We start from the raw sequence: 25788 nt of genomic DNA on the forward strand, positions 1-25788 counted from the left end.
CATTCACTTCTTTGGCACAGAAGCTCTGGTGCCAGCAGGTCCGGAGGCCATTGGCAGAGCTGCACATGCAGGCGCGGAGACCCTGTGCTGGGCGCATGGCCGGCCAGTCCTCCCCAGGCGCTCAGCTGGGCCGGCCTGGGGCGGGGAGGAGGTGGCCAGAGGAGGGCACCTGGGCAGTGCCCACTGGGCAGACACCCCCAGGTGGTGTCAGCCCCTGGGGCTAGACGGGCGGTGCCCGCAGCACCCCCTAGGCAGCTGTCCCAGGGCCGCCTGTGACTGTGGCCTCTGCCACCCTCTAGGTGGGGCCTCACGTCTCCCTCCACCGGGGATACCCCTGTGCGAGACAGTGCGGGCTTGGGCTGTGAGCCCAGCAGGCCGGCGAGGGTGTCCAGGCAGCCTGGGAGGGCCCGCTGGTCATGGAAGACCTTGTGGGAGGCTTGGGGCCGCTTCCCCGGGACTGTGTGTCTGGGTGTGAGTGAGTGTGGGTCTGAGTGCAAGTCCTACTGTGAGTCTGAGTGCCCGAGTGTGAGTCCGAGCGTGAGTCCACGCAGCCTGCCCTGGCACGCCCTCCCCGTGCCACCTGGCACCTGTCTCCAGATGGGCTGCAGTCCCCGGCGGCGGCCGGCAGTTCTGGGTATTGGTTCTGGGCGGGCTCCGGCCCCAGCCGGCCTCAGCGGCGACCTCAGGCGCTGGTCCCCCCCTTAGCCCGGGTTTCCTCATGACTGAGACCCTCTCGCTGCCGTCACCGGCCCCTTTTTATTGGCTCTGAGCGCTCCTTGTCCCTCGGGTGCCCACAGCCTTGGGGTGTCTCCCTCGCTTGTGCCAGCTTCACAGAGGCTCTTGGGGGTGGGTCTGTCCAGCAGAGTCCATCGTTCCTCCACAGTGGGCCACAGCCCAGTGTCCATCCCCATGGTGGCCTCTGTTGCTGGCCCCGAGCTTCCTTCTGAGGTGCTGGCCTCGCTGCCCATGCATGGGCTGGCTGCTGGGCGTGGTGACCGAGTCCAAAGACTGACGCTGCCCTCGGAACTCTGCAGCCTGTCCGTGGACCTGACCACAGGAGCAGCCGGAGGTGTTGCTGCTACTACACGTGGGCAGGGGTGTCCATCTGGGCTGGGGACCTGACGCGGGCTGAGCGGGGCTCCCGGGCCCCAGGGTCATAGGGATGCCTGAGGCCAGCTACCTGGGTCCACCAAGTTGCCCCCCACCAGTCCAGAGCCTCTGCCTCCCACCCCCACGGCCCCCCCAGAGGATAGCCGGGGAGGGCTGGGCACCTGGGGCAGACCCCTGGGGTGTGTTCTGCTGTGGGAACCCCTCCAGCTGCCCAGGGGCCTGCCGGTCAGCCTGGGCAGGGGAGGAGGCAGGGGCAGGGCGGTCAGCCTGGGAAGCGGGGCAGGGATTCTGGGCTGGAAGGTGACCCGAGTGGAGGTTCTGAGCCCACAGCGAGGGGCCTGGGGCGCTCGCCCCGGGGCTCAGCGAGACGGGTCCTCCCCAGGGGCCAGGAAGCCAGGTGGGCGGCACCCTCGCCTGCTCCGGTGGTGCGGTGGGGTGGGGGCTGCAGTGGCGTCTTCCAGGCCGCCGGACCACCTCAGGCGCAGGGACAGAGCAGGCAGCGGGGGTGTTGCGGGGTGCGGGTGGCCACGGGCCGCACGTTGGTGTAGTCGTGGGGGCCGGGAGGCCCGTCCTGCTGCTCGGCCGCCAAGACCCAGCTTACCTGCGGGAGCGCGCGTGAGACTCGGCCGCCTGCGCCCGCCCGCCCCGCCGCCCGGGCCGGGGCCCACCTTGAGCACCGTGACGGCCGCGCCGTAGGCCACGCTGAGCAGGAAGAGCACCGCGAATACCCGGAGGCCGGCCCAGGCGCCGTCCAGCTCCTGGCCCTCAGGCTCCTGCACGCACAGCTCGGCGAGGTCCAGCTCTGCGGCGGAGACGGGGTCAGCTCCGCTCGGCCAGCCTCAGGCTCTGCCCGCAGACCGGGGCCCTGCCTGCCTGCTCCCTCCTGGCCCACCGGCCCCAGGCGGACTCCTGCCACACCCCCGCTCAGCCCCACAGGCCCCGGCGCTGGCCACTGGCCTGGTGGCACCGCCACGGCCAGTGGGAGGGTCGTGGCTCCTCAGTTGGCCATCGCTGGTGGCTGAGGGGCAGCCCAGCCCTGGGCCTGCTTGGCTCTGTGGATCCCCGCCAGGTCCTGGCCCACCTGGGCCGCCTCCCCAGGGGCCCCTGGCTCTAGCAGGGGCCATCAGCGTGGCCCTCGGCCATGGGGCTGGTGTGGGGCTGCATGTGGCCTGGCGGTCACCCTGCCTTCCCCGCGTGTCTGTGTGTCCACGTGTCCATGTGTGTCTGTGTGTGCCCATGTGTGTCTACGCGTCCATGTATGTCTCTGTGTGCCCGTGTGTCCATGTGTGTCCATGTGTGCCCAAGTGTCCATACGTATCTGTGGGTGCCCATGTGGCCACATGTGTCCATGTGTGTCCATATGTGTCCGCATGTCCATGTGTGTCTGTGTGTGCCCATGTGCCCATGTGTGTCCGTGTGTCCATGTGTGTCTGTGTGTGCCCGTATGTCCTTGTGTGTCCACGTGTGTCCATGTGTCTCTGTGTGTGTGTCTGTCCATGTGTCTCGGTATGCCCACGTGTCCATGTGTTTCCACGTGTGCACGTGTCAGCATGTGTATCCATGTGTCTGTGTGTCTGTCCCTGCTGCACTGCTGGGGTTGGGGCTGGGCTGGTGTGGGGTCCAGTGGGCGGCTGGGCTCCGGCTGGGCTCCGTCTGGGCTCCGGCTGGGGTGGCCGGTGTGTCTGGGCTGCTGGCCAAGGTGCGGCCAGGGCTCAGGGGAGCACTAGGAGGGCTGCGGCCACCTGTGGTGCCAGGGGTGCTGGGTGGCTGTGGGGCCGGGTGTGTGGGGGTGCTGGGTGGCCGTGGGGCCGGGCGTGTGTGGGGCTGGCCGGTGTGAGTGGGTGGGCGTGGGCACAGCAGGCAGCGGGATGGATCCTGGGATGGATGCGGGGTGGGAGGCAGAAGGCAGAGGGGGCTCTGATGGGGGCTCCGCCTGGCCCCAGGCACCGGGGGTGCTGTGGGACCAGGGGTGGGGCACCAGGTCTGCGTGGGGGTGTCTGACCTGCCTTTGGGGCTTGACTGTGACCAGGGGTCAGCAGGGCGCAGGGGGCGGAGGCCAGGCCTCTGGGGCCTCCGTAGGGTCTCCGGGGTCCCTGCCCCGACCTCCCTCTGCTCTCAGGGCAGCAGGCCTCACAGGGGTGGGGCGGGGGCGAGTCTTGGCCCACCCTGCCCCTCTCCTGGGCCCCTGCGCAGCCCCCCCAAGAAGGGCCTGGAGCATCATGCGGCAGACTGTTTATTGGGGCGTTGCGCAGCAGGACGCGGTCCTGGTGGCGTCATTTACCGGGGGGCTTGGACAGCGATTTCTCCAGGATCCTGGTCGTGGGCAGGGCCTCGTGCACCACGCGGCAGGTGAACCTGTCCTCCTTCTCCCAGGCGGCCCGGCTGGCCTCCAGGCGGCTGAAGACGAAGAAGGCGGGGTCGGGGCCGCCGGTCCTGCGGGGCCCCGTGGTGGCCTGCTCCTCCCTCGGGACGGGGCTGTCGTTCTGCAGCCACTGCACGGAGATGTCCGCGGGGAAGAAGTTCTGGACCAGGCAGGTGAGGGTCACCTTGTCCCCGGTGCCCTGGGTCTCGTCTGGCGGCTGGAGCACGTAGACCTCCGGTTTGGAGCGCTTGCCTGGGAGGAGGGGGGGTCAGCGTGCTGGTCACAGCCGGGGGTCTGGCCCCGCCTCGCCTCCCACCTCCCTGCCCGCCCCGCACCCGGCGCCCGTGCGCCCGCCCTGCGCCCACCTGGGGGCCTGGTGATGGAGCGCACGATCTCCCTGGGCAGGTCTGGGTGGCCCACTGTGCAGCGGTAGGTCTCTTCCTCTGTCCAGTCATTGATGTCCACCTCCAGGGTGGACGTGACGCTGAACGTCCCGTTGAAGTGTTTCTTGGTGACCGGCGGGTCTTGGCGCACGGGGGTTTTGCTCTCCCGGGACCAGGTCAGGGTCATGCCGTCGACCCCGGCCAGGTCCACCACCAGGCAGGTGATCTTGGGTGACTTGTGGACATACAGGTCCAGGGGGCTGGGTGGGATCACGTAGGCGCTCACGCCGCGGGGCTCGGACTCTGTGAGCGAGCAGAGGGGGCGTGAGGCTGGGCCCTGGCCTGCCCTGTGTGGGCCCCGGGGGTGTGGGGGCGCTGGTGGGGGCCGCGCTGGTGGGGACGCTGGGGAGCGCTGGGCGCACCTGTGCACTTGCGGGCTTCGTCCTTAAAGGTGTAGCCTTGGTAGGAGACCTGGCAGGTGTAGGTGCTCTGGGCTGCCCAGAGGCCCTGCGTGGTGTTGAGCTCGCTGTAGGTGGACGCCAGCTCGCCCTCCTGCTGCGCGGGGGCCGTGTAGGTGTTCAAGTCTTCGTGCTCATGCCCGTCCACCAGCCAGGTGACCCTGATGTGTGTGCCGGGGTAGCCGGAGACGAAGCACCGGAGCTGGATGGGGGTGCTGGTGTCGCCGCTGGGGTCGCAGGAGGAGTGGAAGAGCCTCACGCTGGGGCTGGTGAAGTTCCTGGAGCAGGCTGGGGCGCAGGAGGGCCGGGTGAGCCCCAGCCCGCCCCCCGCCCTCCCCCCCGCCCTCCCGCGGGCTCACCTGAGAAGGTCTCCACGCGTGTGGTGTCTTTGTAGGACACAGTGCAGGTGACCGGCTGCGTGGCCCACTCGCCGGACACGGTCACCTGGCTGGCGGTGGTGTAGAGGCCGGAGGCCTTCTGCTGGATGGCAGGAAAGGTCGTGGAGGCGTTCCTGGCCAGCGACCCGGTGTCCCAGGTGATGTTCACCAGATCCGGAAAGTAGTCGGTGACCAGGCAGGCCAGCACCACGGAGGAGTCGGGGGCGCTGTCCCGGCAGCAGGGCCCCAGGGGGAAGACCGATGGACCCTGCGGGGAAGCTGAGGGGCGGCGGGGTCAGTGCTGGCCTTGGGGCCAGGCTGCCGGCTCAGCCCAGGTCGAGGGTCCGCCCCTTGCCCTGGGGTCTGGAGGGCTGTGGGGGGCTCACGGTGGTGCACAGGGGTGCCGGACCCCTCCTGCAGTTCCTGCACCTCCCCTAGTGCCCCGATCCCCAGAGGGGCCCTCAGCTGCCCTGTACCGCTGCCAGCACCAGCCACGGGCCCCCAGGAATGGCCACGCTGTCTCTTTGGTCACCCACAGACCTACTGGGGCTGGTGTCCTGAGCGCGCCGCGCCGCGAGTCCCGGGCTTTCAGCTGTCCGTCTGCCCCCCACTGGGCCCCGTTCCCTGTGGCCGGGGAGCCTCCCTAGCCCCCAAGGGCTTCTCAGGGGTGGCCCAGCACTCAGCCCCCTTCACCATGTGTCCCCCTGGAGGCCCCCTCCCCCATGGCCCAGGGGTCCGCCTGCAGGCCCGGACGACCCAGCGGGGCCCTCTTCTCGCCCTCCCGACAGCCAAGTCTTGCAGGCGTCCCTGGCCGCCCGCCCTGGCCTCTTCCAAGCTCAGCTCTGTCCACTCTCCCCAGCTGCCCATCCGCCCAGCTCTACACCAGATGGCCCGTCAGGAGTGCCAGGCCCAGAGTTCCACAGTCCAGTCCAGACAAGCACTGACCAGCCGCTCCATCCAACCCAGGCCACTTAGCTCCAGACAGTGACCCTTGGGGAGTTCCAGAGTCCAAGAGCAGAAACCAGCCCAGCCCAGCCCAGCCCAGCCCAGCCCAGCCCTGTTCAGCCCAGATGGACCCAGCTCAGCCCTGTTCAGCTAGCTTAGCCCAGCTCAGCCCAGTCCAGCTCAGCTCAGCCCAGTTGGACTCAGCTCAGCCCAGCTCAACCCAGTGAGAATGCTTGTCCGCCAGCCCAGCCCAGCCCAATTCAGCCCAGTTCAGTGTCCAGCCCAGCCCAGTTCAGCCCAGTTAGACCCAGCCAGTCCAGCCAGCCCAGCCCAGCCCAGCCCAGCCGGACCCAGGCCAGCCCAATTAGACCCAGCCCAGCCCAGCCCGACACAACTGAGCCCAGACTAGCCCAGCTGGACCAGTTTAGCCCAGTTTAGCCCAGCCCAGCTCAGCTGGACCCAGCCCAGCTCAGTCCAGCCCAGGTAGACACAGCCCAGCTCAGCCCAGCTCAGCTGGACCCAGCCCAACCCAGTGCTACCCAGCCCAGTCCAGCCTAGCCCAGCCCAGCTGGACCCAGTTAGGCTCAGCCCAGCCCAGCTGGACCCAGCCCAGCCCAGCCCAGCTGGACCCAGCCCAGCCCAGCCCAGCCCAGCCCAGCCCAGCCCAGCTGGACCCAGCCCAGCCCAGCCCAGCCCAGCCCAGCTGGACCCAGCCCAGTCCAGCCCAATTCAGCCCAGTTCAGCGTCCAGCCTAGGTAGACACAGCCCAGCCCAGCCCAGCTCAGCTGGACCCAGCCCAACCCAGTGCTACCCAGCCCAGTCCAGCTTAGCCCAGCCCAGCCCAGCTGGACCTAGGGCAGCCCAGCCCAGCCCAGCTGATCTGGACCCAGTCCAGCCCAGTCCTACCCAGTCTAGCCCAGCCTAGCTCAGCTGGACCCAGTTCAGCCCACTCAGCCCAGCCCAACTCAGCTGGACCCAGCCAGCCCAGCCCAGCCCAGCCCAGCCCAGCTGGACCCAGCCCAGCCCAGCCCAGCCCAGCCCAGCTGGACCCACCCCAGCCCAGCTGGACCCAGCCCAGCCCAGCCCAGCCCAGCCCAGCCCAGCCCAGCCCAGCTCAGCCCAGCCCAGCCCAGCTGGACCCAACCCAGCCCAGCTGGACCCAGCCCAGCCCAGCCCAGCCCAGCTCAGCCCAGCTCAGCCCAGCCCAGCCCAGCTGGACCCAGCCCAGCCCAGCTGGACCCAGCCCAGCTGGACCCAGCCCAGCCCAGCCCAGCTCAGCCCAGGCCAGCTCAGCCCAGCCCAGCCCAGCCGGACCCAGCCCAGCCCAGCTCAGCCCAGGCCAGCTCAGCCCAGCCCAGCCCAGCTGGACCCAGCCCAGGCCAGCTCAGCCCAGGCCAGCTCAGCCCAGCCCAGCTGGACCCAGCCCAGCCCAGCTCAGCCCAGCCCAGCTCAGCACAGGCCAGCTCAGCCCAGCCCAGCCCAGGCCAGCTCAGCCCAGCCCAGCTGGACCCAACCCAGCCCAGCTGGACCCAGCCCAGCCCAGGCCAGCCCAGCTGGACCCAGCCCAGCTGGACCCAGCCCAGCCCAGCCCAGCTGGACCCAGCCCAGGCCAGCTCAGCCCAGGCCAGCTCAGCCCAGCCCAGCTGGACCCAGCCCAGCCCAGCTCAGCCCAGCCCAGCTCAGCCCAGCCCAGCCCAGCCCAGCCCAGCTCAGCACAGGCCAGCTCAGCCCAGCCCAGCCCAGGCCAGCTCAGGCCAACCCAGCCCAGCTGGACCCAGCCCAGCCCAGGCCAGCCCAGCCCAGCCCAGCTGGACCCACCCTAGCCCAGCTGGACCCAGCCCAGCCCAGCCCAGCCCAGCCCAGGCCAGCTCAGGCCAGCTCAGCCCAGCCCAGCTGGACCCAGCCCAGCCCAGGCCAGCCCAGGCCAGCCCAGGCCAGCTCAGCCCAGCCCAGGCCAGCTCAGCCCAGCCGGACCTAGCCTAGCCCAGTTCTACCCAGTCTGGTCCAGCCCAGCCCAGTCCAGCCTAGTTTGGCTGCTTGGGCAGCAGGAACCCCCTGAAGCCCAGCCCCGGCTGCCAGGTGCGGAGCCGCCCCCAGCTACGCTCGGCTCATGGAGGACCCAAGCCCACTGGCCCCACTCACCTTGCGTCCACCCTGGCGGCCGCTCAGGCCCGGACAGCCAGGCAGCACCCGCCGGTGTGCCCAGCCCGCCTCCCCCCTTGCTCACACCCAGTTAGGCCGGTGTGCGCCCAGCCCGCCTGCCCGCGTCCAGCGCAGAGCCAGCTGCCCGCGTCCTCCCGGCCAGCCCCGCACGGCCCGCTGTCCCCCGCAGCTCGCCTCCCGGCTCCGGCCCCCCCGTCCGTCTGAGCCACAGCCCCTCGCCTTGTCCAGGCCGGGCGGTGTGCCCACGAGGGCGGGGGCAGCTGGCACAGAGGGACCTGGTTTGGCCCACTCCAGCGGGCAGCCCAGCCCCTGCCCGGCCGTGGCCAGGCGCCGCGGGGCCCACCCGCCGCCGGGGTACCTGGGGGGCCGGGGCCTCCGTCCGGCGCGCTGCGTCCGCCTGCCCGGTGGGCTCCCAGGTGGCCAATCGCCCGCCAGCCTTGGCGTTATTTTTACGTCGGCCGGGGGCCTGGGGCGGGGGCCGCGGCTAAAAGCGGGGCGGGAAGCCCCGGCCTCGCAGGCCTGGAAGTCCCCGACTCTCTCTTCTCGGGAAGTCGCCGGCGCAGCGGGTCCCGAGGCCTCTCCTCTGCCCCGCCCGGCCCGGCCCCCCAGGCGCCCGGCGCTGCGGCCACGTGCGGGAGGCGGCCTGCTCCCTGCTCGAGGCCTGCTGCCCGGCCTCCTCCCCCGGCGGCCGGTGTCCAGAGGCGGCGGCGCCCGAGGCCCGGAGCTGCAGGGGGCCTGGTGGTCTCCGCGGCGAGTCCAAGGCGCGGGCCTGGCCCTCCTGGGCACCCGCGGGCCCTGCTCGCCCACTCCCGGGCCTGGTCCCAGCCCCGAGGCCGCGCGTGCGGGGGCCCTGGGCCAGCATGGGCCTCTGAGGGCCAGCGGGGTCTTGGAGACGGGTCAGCCCGGCCGGAGCCAGCCCCACGCGGGGGCCGGGGCTGGGCCATCGGGCCTGGGGTCCCTGAGGCCCGCGGGCGCTGGCTGGAAGGAGGGGCTGGCCCGGGGAGCCACAGCAGAGGCTGGGGCAGCCGGGACCCGGAGGCCCACCGTCCCCGAGACCCACGGCCCCGACGGCCCGGTCTGTCCGGCTGCCCTGCCCGGGAGGCGGAAGGGACGGCGCTCCCGGGGGTGCCTGGATCTGGGGCGCAGGCCTGAGGCAGAGCCGTCCACGGCCTCCCGCGTGGGGGCGCCCCCGCTGTTCTCCCTGACCCGCGGGCCTCGGACCCCGTGGGACGCCCTGCCCGGGCCGGGCTGGGCTGCCGTGGGGGGACAGTGGGGGCTGCTGCCCTGGGTCTGCAGCCCCTGCCCGGCGGCCCGCCTGCTCCCTCCGGAGGCCCGGCTGCCCCCAGGTGCTGCCCACGCCAGTCAGGGTGCCCAGCCCGGGGCCTCCCGCGGCCTTCCCGCTGGCCCCCCCCCCCCCCCCCCCAGGGCCGGCGGCCCAGCCAGGTCGCGGGCGCAGGCATGTCCGTCCGGAGCCCAAGCCCGGGACCGCGGCCCGGGGCTGCCTCTGCTGCGGGGGGTGGTCGTCCGACCACGGGGGCGTCGCCGTCCCCACGCCGGCCGGACCCCACGGCTGTGCTGACCCGGCGGCCGTGGGGGGGAGGGGGCTGCGTCTCGGGGCGCCCGGGCCGCAGCGTCCTCTGCGCCCGGGGCCTCCCGCGCTCGGCCGGCGGCCACGCCCGCCCCGCGCGGCCCGGGCGCGATCGGGGGCGCCCCCCCACGCGGGGACACGCTCGCGGCAGCCCGGGGCGCCCCGGCCTCGGCAGGGCCCGGGCGGCGGAGGGAGGCGCCCCGCCCCGCGCCCCGCGGCTGGACGCCCCGGGGGGGCCCGCGGGCTGAGGCGGGACGCGCGTGGCCACTCCGGCTCCGCGGCCCCAGCCCGGCCAGAGGCGCGGACGCCCGCCCGGCCCCACGCGCGCCCGCTGCCCCCGGTGGACACGGCGCCCAGCCTGGTCTGCGGCCCGACGGCAGCGGCCGAGGGCGGGACCCCGCCGGCCCCGCCCCGCCTCTTCCCTCCCAGCCCCGCCCCGCCCCCGCCCCGCCCCGCCCCGCCCCGCCTCTTCCCTCCCAGCCCCGCCCGCCCCCGCCCCGCCCCCGCCCCGCCCCTCCCCGCCTCTTCCCTCCCCACCCCACCTCATCCCTCCCCCCCGCCCAGCTCCGCCCCGCCTCATCCCGCCCCGCCCCCTGCCCCCCCGCCCCCCGCCCCCCTTCCCTCCCCACCCCGCCTCATCCCGCCCCGCCCCGCTCCGCCCCTCCCCACCCAACCCCGCCTCCTCCCTCCCGCCCCGCCCCACCTCATCCCTCCTGCCCCGCCCCGCCCCGCCTCATCCCGCCCAGCCCCGCCCAGCCCCTCCCCGCCCCACCCCGCCTCTTCCCTCCCATCCCTCCCCACCCCACCCCGCCTCCTCCCTCCCGCCCCGCCCCACCCCGCCCCACCCTGCCCTGCCCAGCCCCGCCTCATCCCTCCCCGCCCCAACCCACCTGACCCCGCCTCATCCCACCCCTCCCCACCTCACCCCGCCCCGCCCCTCCCCACCCACCCCAGCTCATCCCACCCCTCCCTGCCCTTCCCTGTCCCTCCCCACCCCACCCTTCCCCATCCTCCCCTCCCCTCCATGCCCCTACCTGGCCCACCCCACCACTCCCCTCCCCACCTCTTCCCACCCTGCCCCACCCCTCCCTGCCCTGCCCAGCCCCACCCCAGGATGCTGGGGCATGGATGCTGGGGTGCATGGATGCCAGGTGCTGAGGTGTTGGGGTGCATGGATACTGGGGTGCTGAGTAGTCAGGATGCTGGGTGCCCAGCTGCTGGGGGCTGAGGTGCTGGGTGTGGGTGTCCATCCTGGGCCAGGGCCTGGTGCTTGGCAGAGCCAAGGGACCAGAGTTTGGAGCTGGTGGCCGGTGGGCACGGTGGGCACGGTGGGCTGGCCGGGGCTGACAGCTGGCCCAGGGGTGACGTGAGAGGCGGGCTGGGCGGGAGGCTGCGGGGCCCTTCCAGCTTTTCAGTTGGAAGTTCAGAGGCGGACACCGAAAGTGTGGGGCAGGGAGGTGATTGCCTGTGCACCCCACCCCGCAGGGTGATGCCTGCCGTCCTAGGGCCGTGCCTACCTCGCCTGCCCCTCAGTGACCGCCCCACAGGGAGCTGACCATGCTGCCAGCCACCGGCACCACAGTCACGTGGGCAGCTACCCGGGGGCCTCATGGACCCCCTCTAGGGTGATGTGCGGGCAGTTGCCGCGGCTGGGCCTCTACCCAGGCCGTCCCTCCCACGGGCATCACTCCCCAGGGCGTCCCCTCCTGGACCGTCCTGGAAACTTGGCCCTCGAGAGGGATTCGCATCAGGGGTGGCAGCCTCTGATTCTCCAAGCTCTGACCCTCCAACCCTCCCGGGCTGCCCGCCCCTCCCCGAGCCGCGTCTCCACTGTGGGAGCACAGCTGCCTCCTGCGCACTGCCCACTGTCCTGCCCTGTCGCTGTGCCCTGCTGATGGGCAGCTTCTCTGTCTTTGCCTCCCCACCTCGGCCCTGGCCTGCACCCCACGCACCCATGCCTGTACCCAGTTCCCCATCTGGGTCTGAACTGTGTCCCCCCAATTCACATCTTGAGGTCCTGACCCAGGACCTCAGAATGAGACTGGGCTTGGAGGAGCCACTTGAGAGCTCGCGAAAATAGGCCAGTGGACATCCTTGCCCAACAGGGCCGGTCTCTGTGGGGAGGACACAGGTGAGCTGGGGACAACGCGGGGGACATGTCTATATGCCGGGAGCGAGGCCTCGGCGGGACCTGGGCCTGGGTGGTGCTGCCTGGTGTGCCCACCTCCAGGACTAGGGACAGTCTGTGGCTGTGATGTGGCCCCACATAGCCCTGAGCCCCCTGTGGCCCCCGGCCCCCCAAGTCCTCCATGGCCCCCCAAGATCCCCCTGGTCCCCCTGAACCTCCCACCGCCCCTGCTTGGCTCCCAGCTGGCCCACGGGCTGGGGGCTCCCCCAGGAGGGGCACTGGCAAGGGGCCGCACTGTGGCCTGGCCCGACTGGAATTCAGGAGACGTGGACTCGGGGTGGCCCAGGAGGGCCCAACTGTTTTATTGACGTTTAGAAACGACAGCAGAGAGAACCGCAGGACGCGGCCTGGAAGGGAGGAAAGCTGCCCAAGCGGCTGGCGTTTGTGGGCTCCCTGCCCATCCCAGTCGGGGCCCCCCCTCGGGGGTGCTGGCTGCTCTGGCTGCAGAGATGGCCGGTGTTCCTGGGAGGCCACGGGCTGGGCCTGCCTGGGGGTCCTGGTCTCTCACGGAGCCCCCGCTCAGCTGAGTCCCTGGGGTGGCTGGGCTGGCGGGGAGGGCCGGCCGTGCCTGTGGCCTGTGCACCAGGGCCCCTCCAGAGGCCTGCTGGCTGGCCTTGCCCCCTCCTCGGGTTGCACCCCCTCGGCTCCCGGCGGCCCCAGCCCCAGCCTGCTCCTGGCAGCCTCTGGGAGAGGCCCTCCCAGCGGATGGCGGCCAGGGCTCTCCCTGTTTGGCAGCAGACATTGCCCTGAGGATGGGACGAGGCCCGTGGAGGCGCTGGGCTCTGCAGGGGACCTTGTGGGGCCGACGGACTGACCGGGCAGTGCCACCGAGGGACCTGTGTGCCTGGCGTCCAGCAGCCTGGCCATGGCCGGTGGCCGGACCGAGGCCAGAGGGCGTCTCTCAGCTCAGCGCGGGGCCACAGTCGCCGTCCTCTCGGCTCTCGGGGGTGCAGACAGCAGGATGCAGCTCGTGGGGGGGTGACGCCTGGCGGCCGTGGTCAGAGCGGAGCGGCCTAGGCCCCCTGCCCGATCATGTTCCTGTAGTCGGGGACGATGGTCTGCTTGAGCTCCACCACCGATGAGAAGATCCACTTCACCTGTGGGGGGTCAGACACCAGTCCAGCAAGCACCCCGGCGATGGGGGCGGGGACAGCAGAGACAGGGACATGGAGGGGCAGTGGGGGACAGTGGACAGAAGGACACTGGGGACAGGAGGGGACAGTGAGGATGGGGGACTCTGCGGGGGCAGTGGAGGACAGAGGGGACAGTAGGCACAGAGGGGACACTAAGGGGAGAATGGGGGACAGAGGGGACACTAAAGGGGTGGGGGGCCGTGGGGCACAGTGGGACTAGGGCACACTGCAGCTGTGTGGTGGCCGGGTGCCTTGGGGTTCTGGAGGGGTGCCTGGGGGCAACTGGGGGCAACTGGAGGGTACTTGGGGGTGACTAGGGGGCGTGGGGCCCACCTTGAAGAGGGTGACAGCTGCACTGTAGCTCACACTGAGCAGGAACAGGGTGATGAAGATGGACAGGGTGGTCCACAGCCCGTCCAGCTCTTCGTCCTGGGCGTCCTCACAGCTGTCGGTCAGCAGCAGCTCTGGGCAGGGAGGGGTGCTCAGCTGTGCCCTCTGGGCTGGCTGGGGGTGAGCCCTCCTGGGCTGGGGTGGCCCCCAGCTCTCTGTCCTCTCCCCAGGTCTGGCTGGCCTGAGGGCACTCACTCCCTGTCCTCCTCCCACCTGTACTGGGGCCTCCAGGAAGCAGCCCCAACCCGGCCCCCCACCCCGAGGCCAGACCAGGGGCAGGAGGGTCAGCAGAGCCCAGGGGAGGTCAAGGAGGGCCTGGGGAGCCCCTGGGCAGGGCGCAGGGGGGCTCTGTAGTGAGGGGGAGGGAGGCTGAGATCTGCCAGTCAGTGGTCAGTGTGTGGCCAGTGTGTCTGGGGTGAGGGCTAGGCTGGTGCCCAGGGAAGTGTGCCCGACTCCCAATCCTGTGCTCGGGGCCTGGGTGGGGGCCCGTGCAAGGAGCCCTTGTTGGAACAGCAAGTGTGCGACCCTGAGTATGCAACTGTAGGAGTGAAAGGCTGATATCTGCATGTGACATTGCTGAGTGTGTATGTGAGGCTGTGTGGGTCATGAGATCCCAGTGAGTATGCCCTGTGTGTGAGGCTTGCATGTGAGTGACGCCCGGACAGGTATGCAGGGCCCAGAGTGTGAGGGCTGAGTGTGAGCAGGGCCCAGAGTGTGGCTGCTGAGTGTGAGCAGGGCCCAGAGTGTGGCCACTGAGTGTGAGCAGGGGCCAGAGTGTGAGGGCTAAGTGTGAGCAGAGCTCCAAGTGTGGGTGCTGAGTGTGAGCAGGGGCCAGTGTATGGGGGCTGAGTGTGAACAGGGCCCAGAGTGTGGGTGCTCACTGTGCAGGGCCCAGAGTGTGATGGCTGAGTGCGAGCAGGGCCCAGAGTGTGGGAGCTCAGTGTGCAGGGCCCAGAGTGTGAGGGCTGAGTGTGAGCAGGACCCAGAGTGTGAGGGCTGAGTGTAAGCAAGGCCCCGAGTGTGAGGACTGAGTGTGAGCAGGGCCCAGAGTGTGAGGGCTGAGTGTGAGCAGGGGCCAGGGTGTGGTTGATGAGTGTGAACAGGGCCCAGTGTGTGTGGGCTGAGTGTGACAGGGCCCAGAATGTGGTGCTGAGTGTGAGCAAGGCCCTGAGTATGGATGCTGAGTGTGAGCAGGGGCCAGTGTGTGAAGGCTGAGTGTGAGCAGGGCCCAGAGTTGGGTGCTGAGTGTGAGCAGTGCCCCGTGTGGGTGCTGAGTGTGAGCAGGGGCCAGTGTGTGTGGGCTGAGTGTGAGCAGTGCCCCGTGTGGGTGCTGAGTGTGAGCAGGGCCCTGAGTGTGGGTGCTGAGTGAGAGCAGGGGCCAGTGTGTGGGTGCTGAGTGAGAGCAGGGGCCAGTGTGTGGGTGCTGAGTGAGAGCAGGGGCCAGTGTGTGGGTGCTGAGTGTGAGCAGGGGCCAGTGTGTGGGTGCTGAGTATGAACAAGGCCCAGAGTGTGAGGGCTGAGTGTGAGCAGGTCCCCGAGTGTGGGGGCTGAGTGTGAGCAGGGCCCAGTGTGCGGGGCCTGAGTGTGAGCAGGTCCCAGAGTGAGGGTGCTGAGTGTGAGCAAGGCCCTGAGTGTGGAGGCTGAGTGTGAGCAGGTCCCCGAGTGCGGGGTCTGAGTGTGAGCAGGGCCCAGTGTGCAGGGGCTGAGTGTGAGCAGGTCCCAGAGTGTGGGTGCTGAGTGTGAGCAGGGCTCTGAGTGTGGGTGCTGAGTTTGAACAAGGCCCAGAGTGCGGGGGCTGAGTGTGAGCAGGGCCCAGAGTGTGGGGGCTGAGTGTGAGCAGGTCCCAGTGTGTGAAGGCTGAGTGCGAGCAGGGCCCAGAGTGTGGGGGCTGAGTGCGAGCAGGGCCCAGAGTGTGAGGGCTGAGTGTGAGCAGGGCCCAGTGTATGTGGGATGAGTGTGTGCAGGTCCAGTGTGTGTGGGCTGAGTGTGAGCAGGGCCCAGTGTGCGGGGGCTGAGTGTGAGCAGGTCCCAGAGTGTGGGTGCTGAGTGTGAGCAGGGCTCCTAGAGTGGGTGCTGAGTTTGAACAGGGCCCAGAGTGTGAGGGCTGAGTGCGAGCAGGGCCCAGAGTGTGAGGGCTGAGTGCGAGCAGGGTCCAGAGTGTGACAGCTGAGTGTGAGCAGGGCCCAGTGTGGGTGGGCTGAGTGTGAGCAGGGCCCAGTGTGCGGGGGCTGAGTGTTCTGGGCCCAGAGTGTGAGGGCTGATTGTGAGCAGGTCCCAGTGTATGGGGGCTGAGTGTGAGCAGGGTCCAATGTATGTGGGATGAGTGTGCAGGGCCCAGTGTGTATGGGCTGAGTGTGAGCAGGGTCCAGAGCATGTGGGATGAGTGTGCAGGGCCCAGAGTTGAGGGCTGAGTGTGAGCAGGTTTCAGAGTGTGTGTGAGGAGTGTGCTGGGCCCAGTGTATGCGTGATGATGGTGCAGGGCTCAGTTTGTGTGGGCCGAGTGTGAGCAGGGTCCAGAGCGTGTGGGATGAGTGTGAGCAGGGCCCAGTGTATGTGGGATGAGTGTGCAGAGCCCAGCGTGTGAGGGCTGAGTGTGTTCGGGGCCCAGAGCGTGAGGGCTGAGTGTGAGCAGGGCCCAGTGTGTGGGGGCTGAGTGTGTTCGGGGCCCCAGTCAGGGAGGCTGGAGTGCGAGTGCGTGCACGCTTGTGAGGCTCTTGTGTGTGCACTCGTGCCCGTGTGGACAGGTGGGAGGTCCCCGCTTGCGCACGCACGGGGGAGGCTCTCGCGTGTGCGCGTGTGTGAGGCCGCCGGCCGGCTGGGCGCGGCGTGTGCGCGTGTGCGCGTGTGCTCCGTGCGCGGGCTCGGCTGCGGCGCCCCCCCGCCCCCCGCCGTGAAGAAGCCGGAGGACAGGCGGTGCGGGCACAGCTTTATTGCGGGCGGGCGCGCGGTCATTTACCGGCAGACTTGGAGATGGTCTTCTCCGTGTAGTGGTTGTGCAGGGCCTCGTGCATGACGGTGCAGGAGAAGGTGTCGCCCGCATTCCACGAGTCTCTGTTCACCCGCAACATGCTGTACTGGAAGAAGTGGCCCTCGCCGTCCTCCTGGGGGGGCGTGGTGTGGAAGCGGTCCTCGGGCACCGGCTGCCCCTTCTGCTGCCACTCCACGTACGTGTCGCCCGGGAAGAAGCCCCTCAGCAGGCAGGTCAGCGTCACCTTGCTCTGGGTCAGCTCCTCCTTGGGCGGGGGCAGCGCGTACACCTGCGGCGGCTGGGGGGGGCCTGGGGGGGGGCGGCGCGGTCACTCTCCGGCCCGGCCGGCGCCCGCGCCCACCCCCGCCGCGCCCGCCGTGCCCACCTTGGGTCTTGGTGATGGTCTTCTCGACGGGGCTCGGCAGGTCCTTGTTGTTGACCTTGCACCTGAACTCCTTCCCGCCCAGCCAGTCCTTGTGCGCGACGGGCAGCCGGCTGACCACGCGCAGGGTGCTGTTGTGCTCCTCCTCGGACTCCGTCTCGAACTCCGTCTTCTCCGTGCCGTCCACGAACCAGTTGAACGTGACCTTGGGGTTGTCAAGGCTCACGTCCACCACCATGCACGTGACCTTGGGCGTGTGGGAGATCTTGAGCGTGTCCTCGGGTGTCGGGGGGAAGATGAAGACGGAAGGCCCCACGTCCAGAGCTGTGGGGACACAGCGGCGTCAGCCCCCGGAGCCGGCGTGCCCCCCCCCTCCCCGCCCCCCGCCCCCCGCCCCCGCCTGCCTGGGTGACCCCCGCGGGGCGAGGCCCCTCGACTCACGCGGGCACTGGGGGCCGGGATCTTGCCTGGCACTGCAAGTGGAGGGGACGGGGTTACTGGGGCCGGGAGACGCCACCCTGGGGGGCTCAGGTCGGGGCCGCCGCCCCGCCCCGCCGACCCGCCCCGCGGACCCGCCCCGGGCCGGGGAGGCCTCCGGCCGCCTCTCGGAGCCCGTCCTCTCACCGATGGCCTTGTCCACCGTGGTGCTGCTGGCCGGGTGGGAGACGCTGCAGGTGTACTTCTGGCTGGGCCAGCTGCCGGCGGGCACGGCCACCATGCTGCTGAGGCTGTAGAGGCCCGAGGCGCGCAGCACGGCCGGGTAGGTGCGGGCAGTTCCGGACAGGGCGCCCCCCTTCCAGGACACGGTGGCCGGCTCAGGGAAGTAGTTGGACACCAGGCAGCCCAGCGCCACCGTGGAGCCGCTCCTGAGCCCGCAGGCGGGGGCCAGCGGGAAGACCTTGGGCGCCGTGGTTTTGGCTGCGGGAGAAGGCGCGTGAGGCCGGGCCCCGCCGGAGGCGCCCTCGTGCCCGGCTGCCCACCCCGGCCCCTCCCGGCCCCCGAGGTCCGGGCCGGCGGGACCCCCGGGGCATGGCCGTCCTGCCCGAGTCCCGGGCCCCGCCCTGGCCCAGCCCGGCCCTGCCCCGAGCCCCCTGAGCGGGGCTTCCCGGCGGGGCACGGCCGCCGCCCTGGCCCTCCCGCCCCTGTCCGGGCCCCGCTCTCCCGGGGCGGCCGGCGCTGGGCCCCCGCGCAGACCCCGGGCACCCGGCAGGGCGCTGCTGCCCACCCCGGAGCCGGGGCCTGCGTCCCTGGGGACGGCCCCGCCCCTTCAGCCCAGCGCCCCGGGAGGGCCCCTGGGGGCTGCGTCTCCGGCTTCCACCACCTTCCTCTGGGCCCCGGCGGCTCGGCTCTGGCCCCCGCTCCTCCACCCGCCTCCCCGCTGAGCCCCGACGCCCGCGGCGGGGCGGGGGTCACCCGCCCAGAGGGGCTGTGCGCCGGGTCCAGCACCACCCAGGATCCTCAGCCGCCTGCCCGCACCCCTCTGAGGGGCACCCCTGCCCTGCCGCCCTGTCTGCACCCGAGTTGCTGGGGAGTCTCCAGCATGTCCTGCCCTCCCGTTACCCCAGAGCGGCTAGCTCTGCCTGCGCCCCCAAGCTCCTGGGGACCCCCGGGCGTGATCAGCCCTCCTGTTACCCCACTGCACGCCTGAACTAGCTCTGCCAACTCCCCGGAGCTCTGGGGAGCCCCTAGCCTGCTCAGCCCTCCTGTTACTCCTGAACTAACTGGCCCCCCGAATTCCTAGAAGCCACTGGCCTGTTCATTCCTCCTGTTACCCCACTGTACCCTTGAATGACTCTGCCAGCTCCCCTACTCCCCACTAAACTCTGAGCTCTGTGGGAGCCCTGGCCTTCCCTGCCCTCCTGTCACCCCACAGTACCCCTGAACTAGCTCTGCCTGCTCCTCAAGCTCCTGGGGAGCCCCTGCTATGCTCAGTCCTCCTGTTACCCCACCGTACCCCTGAACTAACTCTGCCTGCTCCCCTGAGCTCTGGGGAGCCCCTGGCCGTCCCTGACCTCCTGTTACCTCACTGTAGCCCTGAAGTAGCTCTGCCTGCTCCCCTGAGCTCTTGGGGAACCCCAGGCCTGCTCAGCCCTCCTTTTACCTCACTGTACCCCTGAACTAACTCTGCCTGCTCCCCCGAGCTCCTGGGGGGCCCCTGCATGTTCAGCCCTCCTGAACTAGCTCTGCCTGCCTCCCTGAGCTCTTGAGGAGCCCCTGGCCTGCTAAGCCCCCTGTTACCCTACTGCATCCCTGATCTAGCTCTGCCTGGTCCCCTGAATTCCCAGGGAGCCCCTGGCCTGTTTGGCCTCCTGTTACCCCACTGTACACTTGAATGACTCTGCCAGCTCCCCTGGCTCCCCACTGAACTCTGAGCTCTGAGGGAGCCCCTGGCCTTCCCTGCCCTCCTGTTTCCCCAAAATACCCCTAAACTAGCTCTGCCTGCTCCCCTGAGTTCCTTGGGAGCCCCTGGCCTGCTCAGCCCTCCGGTTACCCCACTGTACCCCTGAACTAGCTCTGCCGGCTCCTGGAGCTCTGGGGGAGCCCCTGGCCTTCCCTGCCCTCCTGTTACCCTACTGTACCCATGACCTAGCTCTGCTTGCTCCCCTCAGCTTTGGGGAGCTCCTGGCCTTCCCTGGCCTCCTTTTACCCCACTGTACCCCTGAACTAGCTCTGATGCTGCCCCGGGCTCCTGGGAAGCCCCTGGCCTGCTCAGCCCTCCTGTTACCCCAATATACCCTGAAACTAGCTGTCTGCTCCCCTGAGCTCTGGGGAGCCCCTCGCCTTCCCTGCCCTCCTGTTACCCCACTGTACCCCTGAATTAGCTCTGCCTGCTTGCCTGAGCTCCTGGGAAGCCCCTGGCTTGCTCAGCCCTCCTGTTACCCCACTGTACCCCTGAACTAGCTCTGCCTGCTCCCCTGAGCTCCTTGAAAGTCCCTGGCCTGCTCAGCCCTCCTGTTACACCACTGTACCCCTGAGCTAGCTCTACTTGCTCCCCTGAGCTCTGGGGAGCTCCTGGCCTTCCCTGCCCTCTGTTACCCCACTATACCTCTGAACTAGCTCTGCCAGCTCCTGTGAGCTCTGGGGGAGCCCCTGGTTTTCCCTGCCCTCCTTTTACCCCACTGTATCCCTGAACTAGCTCTGCCTGCTCGTCTGAGCTCTGGGGAGCCCCTGGTTTTCTCTGCCCTCCTGTTACCCCACTATACCACTGAACTAGCTCTGCTTGCTCCCCTGAGCTCTGGGGAGTCCCTGGCTTGCTCAGCCCTCCTGTTACCCCACTGTACCCCTGAACTAGCTCTGCATGCTCCCCTGAGCTCCTGAGAAGCCCCTGGCCTGCTCAGCCCTCCTGTTACCCCACTGTACCCCTGAGCTAGCTCTGCTTGCTCCCCTGAGCTCTGGGGGAGCTCCTGGTTTTCCTGCCTAGCTGTTACCCCACTGTACCCCAGAACTAGCTCTGCCTGCTTGCCTGAGCTCCTGGGAAGCCCCTGGCTTGCTCAGCTCTCCTGTTACCCCACTGTACCCCTGAACTAGCTCTGCCTGCTCCCCTGAGCTCCTTGAAAGTCCCTGGCTTGCTCAGCCCTCCTGTTACCCCACTGTACCCCTGAACTAGCTCTGCATGCTCCCCTGAGCTCCTGAGAACCCCTGGCCTGCTCAGCCCTCCTGTTACCCCACTGTGCCCCTGAACTAGCTCTGCATGCTCCCCTGCTCCTGAGAAGCCCCTGGCCTGCTCAGCCCTCCTGTTACCCCACTGTGCCCCTGAACTAGCTCTGCCTGCTTGCCTGAGCTCCTGGGAAGCCCCTGGCTTGCTCAGCCCTCCTGTTACCCCACTATACCACTGAACTAGCTCTGCTTGTTCCCCTGAGCTCCGGGGAGTCCCTGGCTTGCTCAGCCCTCCTGTTACCCCACTGTACCCCTGAACTAGCTCTGCCTGCTTGCCTGAGCTCCTGGGAAGCCCCTGGCTTGCTCAGCCCTCCTGTTACACCACTGTACCCCTGAACTAGCTCTGCATGCTCCCCTGAGCTCCTGAGAAGCCCCTGGCCTGCTCAGCCCTCCTGTTACCCCACTGTACCCCTGAGCTAGCTCTGCTTGCTCCCCTGAGCTCTGGGGGAGCTCCTGGTTTTCCTGCCTAGCTGGTTACCCCACTGTACCCCAGAACTAGCTCTGCCTGCTTGCCTGAGCTCCTGGGAAGCCCCTGGCTTGCTCAGCCCTCCTGTTACCCCACTGTACCCCTGAACTAGCTCTGCCTGCTTGCCTGAGCTCCTGGGAAGCCCCTGGCTTGCTCAGCCCTCCTGTTACCCCACTGTACCCCTGAACTAGCTCTGCTTGCTCCCCTGAGCTCTGGCCCCTGGCCTTCCCTGCTCTCCTGTTACCCCACAGTACCCCTGAACTAGCTCTGCATGCTCCCCTGCTCCTGAGAAGCCCCTGGCTTGCTCAGCCCTCCTGTTACCCCACAGTACCCCTGAACTAGCTCAGCCTGCTTGCCTGAGCTCCTGGGAAGCCCCTGGCTTGCTCAACCCTCCTGTTACCCCACTGTACCACTGAACTAGCTCTGCATGCTCCCCTGAGCTCCTGAGAAGCCCCTGGCCTGCTCAGCCCTCCTGTTACCCCACTGTACCCCTGAACTAGCTCTGCATGCTCCCCTGCTCCTGAGAAGCCCCTGGCTTGCTCAGCCCTCCTGTTACCCCACTGTACCCCTGAACTAGCTCTGCCTGCTTGCCTGAGCTCCTGGGAAGCCCCTGCCTTGCTCAGCCCTCCTGTTACCCCACTATACCACTGAACTAGCTCTGCTTGCTCCCCTGAGCTCTGGGGAGTCCCTGGCTTGCTCAGCCCTCCTGTTACCCCCCTGTACCCCTGAACTAGCTCTGCCTGCTTGCCTGAGCTCCTGGGAAGCCCCTGGCTTGCTCAGCCCTCCTGTTACACCACTGTACCCCTGAACTAGCTCTGCATGCTCCCCTGAGCTCCTGAGAAGCCCCTGGCCTGCTCAGCCCTCCTGTTACCCCACCGTACCCCTGAGCTAGCTCTGCTTGCTCCCCTGAGCTCTGGGGGAGCTCCTGGTTTTCCTGCCTAGCTGTTTACCCCACTGTACCCCAGAACTAGCTCTGCCTGCTTGCCTGAGCTCCTGGGAAGCCCCTGGCTTGCTCAGCTCTCCTGTTACCCCACTGTACCCCTGAACTAGCTCTGCTTGCTCCCCTGAGCTCTGGGGAGCCCCTGGCCTTCCCTGCTCTCCTGTTACCCCACTGTACCCCTGAACTAGCTCTGCCTGCTTGCCTGAGCTCCTGGGAAGCCCCTGGCTTGCTCAGCCCTCCTGTTACCCCACTGTACCCCTGAACTAGCTCTGCATGCTCCCCTGAGCTCCTGAGAAGCCCCTGGCCTGCTCAGCCCTCCTGTTACCCCACTGTACCCCTGAACTAGCTCTGCTTGCTCCCCTGTGCTCTGGGGAGCCCCTGGCTTGCTCAGCTCTCCTGTTACCCCACTGTACCCCTGAACTAGCTCTGCCTGCTTCCCTGAGCTCCATGAAAGTCCCTGGCCTGCTCAGCCCTCCTGTTACCCCACTGTACCCCTGAGCTAGCTCTGCTTGCTCCCCTGAGCTCTGGGGAGCCCCTGGCCTTCTCTGCCCTTCTGTTACCCCACTGTACCCCTCAACTAGCTCTGCCTGCTCCCCTGAACTCCTTGGAAGTCCCTGGCCTGCTCAGCCCTCCTGTTACCCCACTGTACCCCTGAACTAGCTCTGCATGCTCCCCAAGCTCCTGGGAAGCCCCTGGCTTGCTCAGCCCTCCTGTTACCCCACCGTACCCCTGAACTAGCTCTGCCTGCTTGCCTGAGCTCCTGGGAAGCCCCTGGCTTACTCAGCTCTCCTGTTACCCCACTGTACCCCTGAACTAGCTCTGCTTGCTCCCCTGAGCTCTGGCGAGCCCCTGGCCTTCCCTACTCTCCTGTTACCCCACTGTACCCCTGAACTAGCTCTGCATGCCCCCCAAGCTCCTCGGAAGCCCCTGGCTTGCTCAGCCCTCCTGTTGCCCCACTGTACCCCTGAACTAGCTCTGCCTGCTCCCCAAGCTCCGGGTGAGCCCCTGCCTTCCTCTTACCCCACTGTACCCCTGAACTAGCTCTGCCTGTCTGCCCTCCTGTTACCCCACTGTACCCCTGAACTAGCTATGCCTGCCTGCTCCCCTGAGCTGCAGGAGAGCTCCTGAGCTGCCCTGAGCTCTTGTTACTCCACTGTACCCCTGAACTAGCTGCCTGCTCTCCAAGCTCCTGGGAACCCCTGGCCTGCCCTCCTGTTACCCCACTCTACCCCTAAACAGCTCAGTCTGTTCCCCTGAATCTGGGGAGCCCCATGTCTATCCTCTGTTCCCAGCTGCCCTTGTACCCTTATATAATCTCTGCCAGCTCCCCTGGTCTCTGGAGGTGACCCTGCCCTCCTGTCCCCGCTGCCCCTTGTCCAGGCCCAGCCGGGCCCCCCGCCCCCCGCAAGCCCCTCTGTGCACTGGTCAGTGCGCATGGGGGTGTGTGGGCCCCTGGCCCCTGACCCCTCGGGCCTCCCGCCCACCAGCCCTCCCAGAGTAGCTCCTGCTCCAGGCCCCTCCCCTCGCTCGGAGCCCCGTTTGAGTCCCCCCAGTCTGGGGGTCAGTGCCTTGACCCCAGCCTCTGGCCCCCACCTGTGCCGTCTGGGCCCAGCACTGGGCCCCCCTCGACTCCCACTCACCTGCCGCCCTGGCTCGGGGGCCTGGGCTGGGGCGGGCGTGGGGCACCTCGCCCGTTGCAGCCCCGTCCTGTCCTCCTCGGGTGGCCAGGCTGTCCCTCTGCGTGGCCCATGGCGGCCCTGCCCTGGCCCCGGCTCCGCGGAGCCTCTGTCCCCTGCCCCCACAGCCCTCGCCGTGGGCGGCACCTGCCTGGTGCCCGGGGCCGAGGTGTGAACCCCTTGGGCCCTGCAGGACTAAGACGGGGATTGAAACCGGGGGCACCGGCTCAAGTTCCCCTTTCTCATGGTGGTTTCTGGCTCGGGGCGTGGGGGGAGTCCAGGGCCTCAGGTGCGCGCATGGGGCACACCAGGGGGTGCCCGGGGAGGGGTCACGTGCTGCCTGCCCCGGCCCCCATCTGGGTGGTGCCCGCTCGGCCCCAATGGCACTGGCCCGGCCGGGCGTGGGGGTGCGCAGGCCGCTGGCCGCCTCCCCGGTTCGCCAGCTCCGCCCACGGCCTCCCGTCGGGCACAGACGAGCTCTGGGGCTTGGGGGGGGGTGCTCGGGGGTCACGGGGCGTGTGGGCCGAGACCCCACTGGCCGCCAGGAGGCGTGTCCCGTCCAGGTCCCCGGGCGGGTGGCCGCCTGGTCAGCCGGGACCGCGTCCTCTCCGGCGGGCCGGAGAGGTGGGAGCGCCTCGGCCCGCGCCCGGGATTTTGGTTTCCTCCAGCCCTTCGGGTTCTGCCGCAAAGCCGCTGAATCGCGTGTGCGAGCTTCTCCCCCCGCTGCCCGGGGGCCCAGCGTGGCCAGCGCCGCCGCTCCAGCCTGTCCTGCCGCCACCGGTCCGGGTTCGGTGCCACCCCACTCGGCAACACGTCCGGGCCACCGATGACCGGAACTGGCTGCGGGCCCCCGGGCCGGTCCGGAACCCGCTTTGGCAGGAGCGCTCTGCAGCCCCCGCGGCCGGCGTCCCGGCACCCGGACCCGGGCACGCCCGCCCGCTCCTCCGAGTCCCTTCCCTCCTCGCCGGGTTCAAACGCGGCCACCCGCGCCTGCCGTCCGGGCTCCGTCCCATGACCGAGCCACGTGCACAGGCCCGTCAGGGACGGTGGGCCTCGGTGTCCCCGCGGGCTGGGCTCGGCCCCCGCGGGCCTGCTGCCTCCCCGTGAGCCCCTGCAGTGGGCTCAGCCCCCTGGACGGTCCCCGGCGGCCGCTGCGCCATCTGTCAGCAGCGGCCACCGGCTGCCTCTCCATACTCACGGCTCCGTCCCCCCTTGTCCTGGGGCTGGCCGGGACTCCCGGACGGGAGACGAGTGTGCGCTTGGAGGGTCTGGCCTCGGCCCTTGTGAGGAGAGCCTCTCCCCCGGAGCAGTTTGCTCGCGAGGCTCGCCCTCGCCCACCCGCCCGGCCACGCCGACGCGCGCTCTCCGCTGTCCGTGCCTCTGGCAGGCGTCGCCATCCACACGTAGGCCAGGCCCCACCCGGACGCACCGCGCTGACTGCCCAGGGGCCAGGCCACGGCCGGACTCGCCCGCACGGGCTGGGGGCAGCCGGCTGCTGGAGTGACCTGCCGAGGGCGTTCCGGGAAGAAAGCCGCGCCAGGGAGCAGAGAGGGACCTTGAGGGCAGGAGTCCGGGGGTGCGGGGAGCCCAGGCCCGTCGTCCAAGGGGAGGGCCCAGGGACCGGAGGGCGCGTCAGACCCAACGGAAAGGGCAGGAGGCGCGGGAGGAAGGGGCATCCGAGGTGCAGGGGGGCAGCCGCCTGCCCGGCTGCCGGTGCCCCGTCCCGCGGGTGGGCGTGTTGAGCCGGCTCGGGGAAGGCCTGTCCCGGAGGCGCCCAGCACAGCTTAGAGGGGACGTGGCGGCCCGCTGGAGATGCCTGGTGACCAGAGTAGACGAGCAGGCGCCCAGCCCCGCCAGGCTGTGTGGGCCAGGGCCAGCCTGCTTGCCGACGCGGGGCTTGTGCACTTCTGCTCCCGCGCCGAGGGCAGTGTGAGGCTGGGCCTGACAGGCGATGCTGTGGCTGCTGCCCGCAGGGTCTCAGCAGGTCCAGCGGGGGTGGGGCAGGGAGCCACGTGGAGCTGGCTGGCGGTGGGCACCATGTGGGAGCACCGATGGTCAACCTGGAGCCTTCACCTGCCATCCGGTGCGGGACTTGCCAGAACTACCACTGGCATGATTTGTGGGCCCAAAGGGAGCCGTGGATGAGGCTTGTGTGTTCCTCACAGCGCCATGACCTCCAGAGCAAGGGGCCCCAGGGAGCAGCACATCCAGGCTGGTGTGGGCTGCGGTGCCTGGAGGGAGAAGCGGGCGGCGCGCAAGGAGCACAGCTGTCCACATGGGAGGACCAGCTCCAGGCGCCAGGAGGCGGGCGAGGAGCACTGCAGCGCGCGGGGTCCAGGCCACGAGAAGGCCTCAGGGAGAGGTGGGAGCGCCCAAGGCCTCTCCCCCAGGGTGATGGGCAGGTGGCCCAGAAGGTGATGTCCGCAGAGCTCGGCAGTGGACGGTGAGAGATGACAGACCAAACCGGGATCTCAAATGGACATTCTTCGGTAAAGAAAATAATAGAACAAATTTCTTGACTAGGCCAAAAAAAAAAGTAAAAAAAAGAAAGAAAGAAAGGAAAGAGAAGAAAGGAAGAGCAGCAGGGCAAGAAAGAAAGGAG

At 69.3% G+C, this 25788-nt stretch overlaps 2 gene segments (V, D, J or C); both read right to left on the reverse strand.

Annotated features, from left to right (window-relative positions):
• Positions 1–1585: 1585 nt before the first annotated feature.
• LOC119238159 (immunoglobulin heavy constant epsilon-like) lies at positions 1586–12441 on the reverse strand. The segment is given in 7 exon segments: positions 1586–1711; positions 1779–1912; positions 3392–3724; positions 3838–4158; positions 4278–4645; positions 4711–4969; positions 12390–12441. Coding segments are annotated over 7 exon segments (1593 nt in total).
• A 146-nt stretch (positions 12442–12587) lies between these two features.
• LOC119238160 (Ig gamma-1 chain C region, membrane-bound form-like) lies at positions 12588–23260 on the reverse strand. The segment is given in 6 exon segments: positions 12588–12671; positions 13041–13171; positions 16054–16374; positions 16451–16819; positions 17072–17694; positions 23151–23260. Coding segments are annotated over 6 exon segments (1638 nt in total).
• Positions 23261–25788: the final 2528 nt, after the last annotated feature.

The sequence above is a fragment of the Talpa occidentalis genome, unplaced genomic scaffold (assembly GCF_014898055.3).
Source record: "Talpa occidentalis isolate TD23 unplaced genomic scaffold, MPIMG_talOcc4v2.1 talOcc4.11, whole genome shotgun sequence".
In the NCBI taxonomy this organism is placed as follows: domain Eukaryota; kingdom Metazoa; phylum Chordata; class Mammalia; order Eulipotyphla; family Talpidae; genus Talpa; species Talpa occidentalis.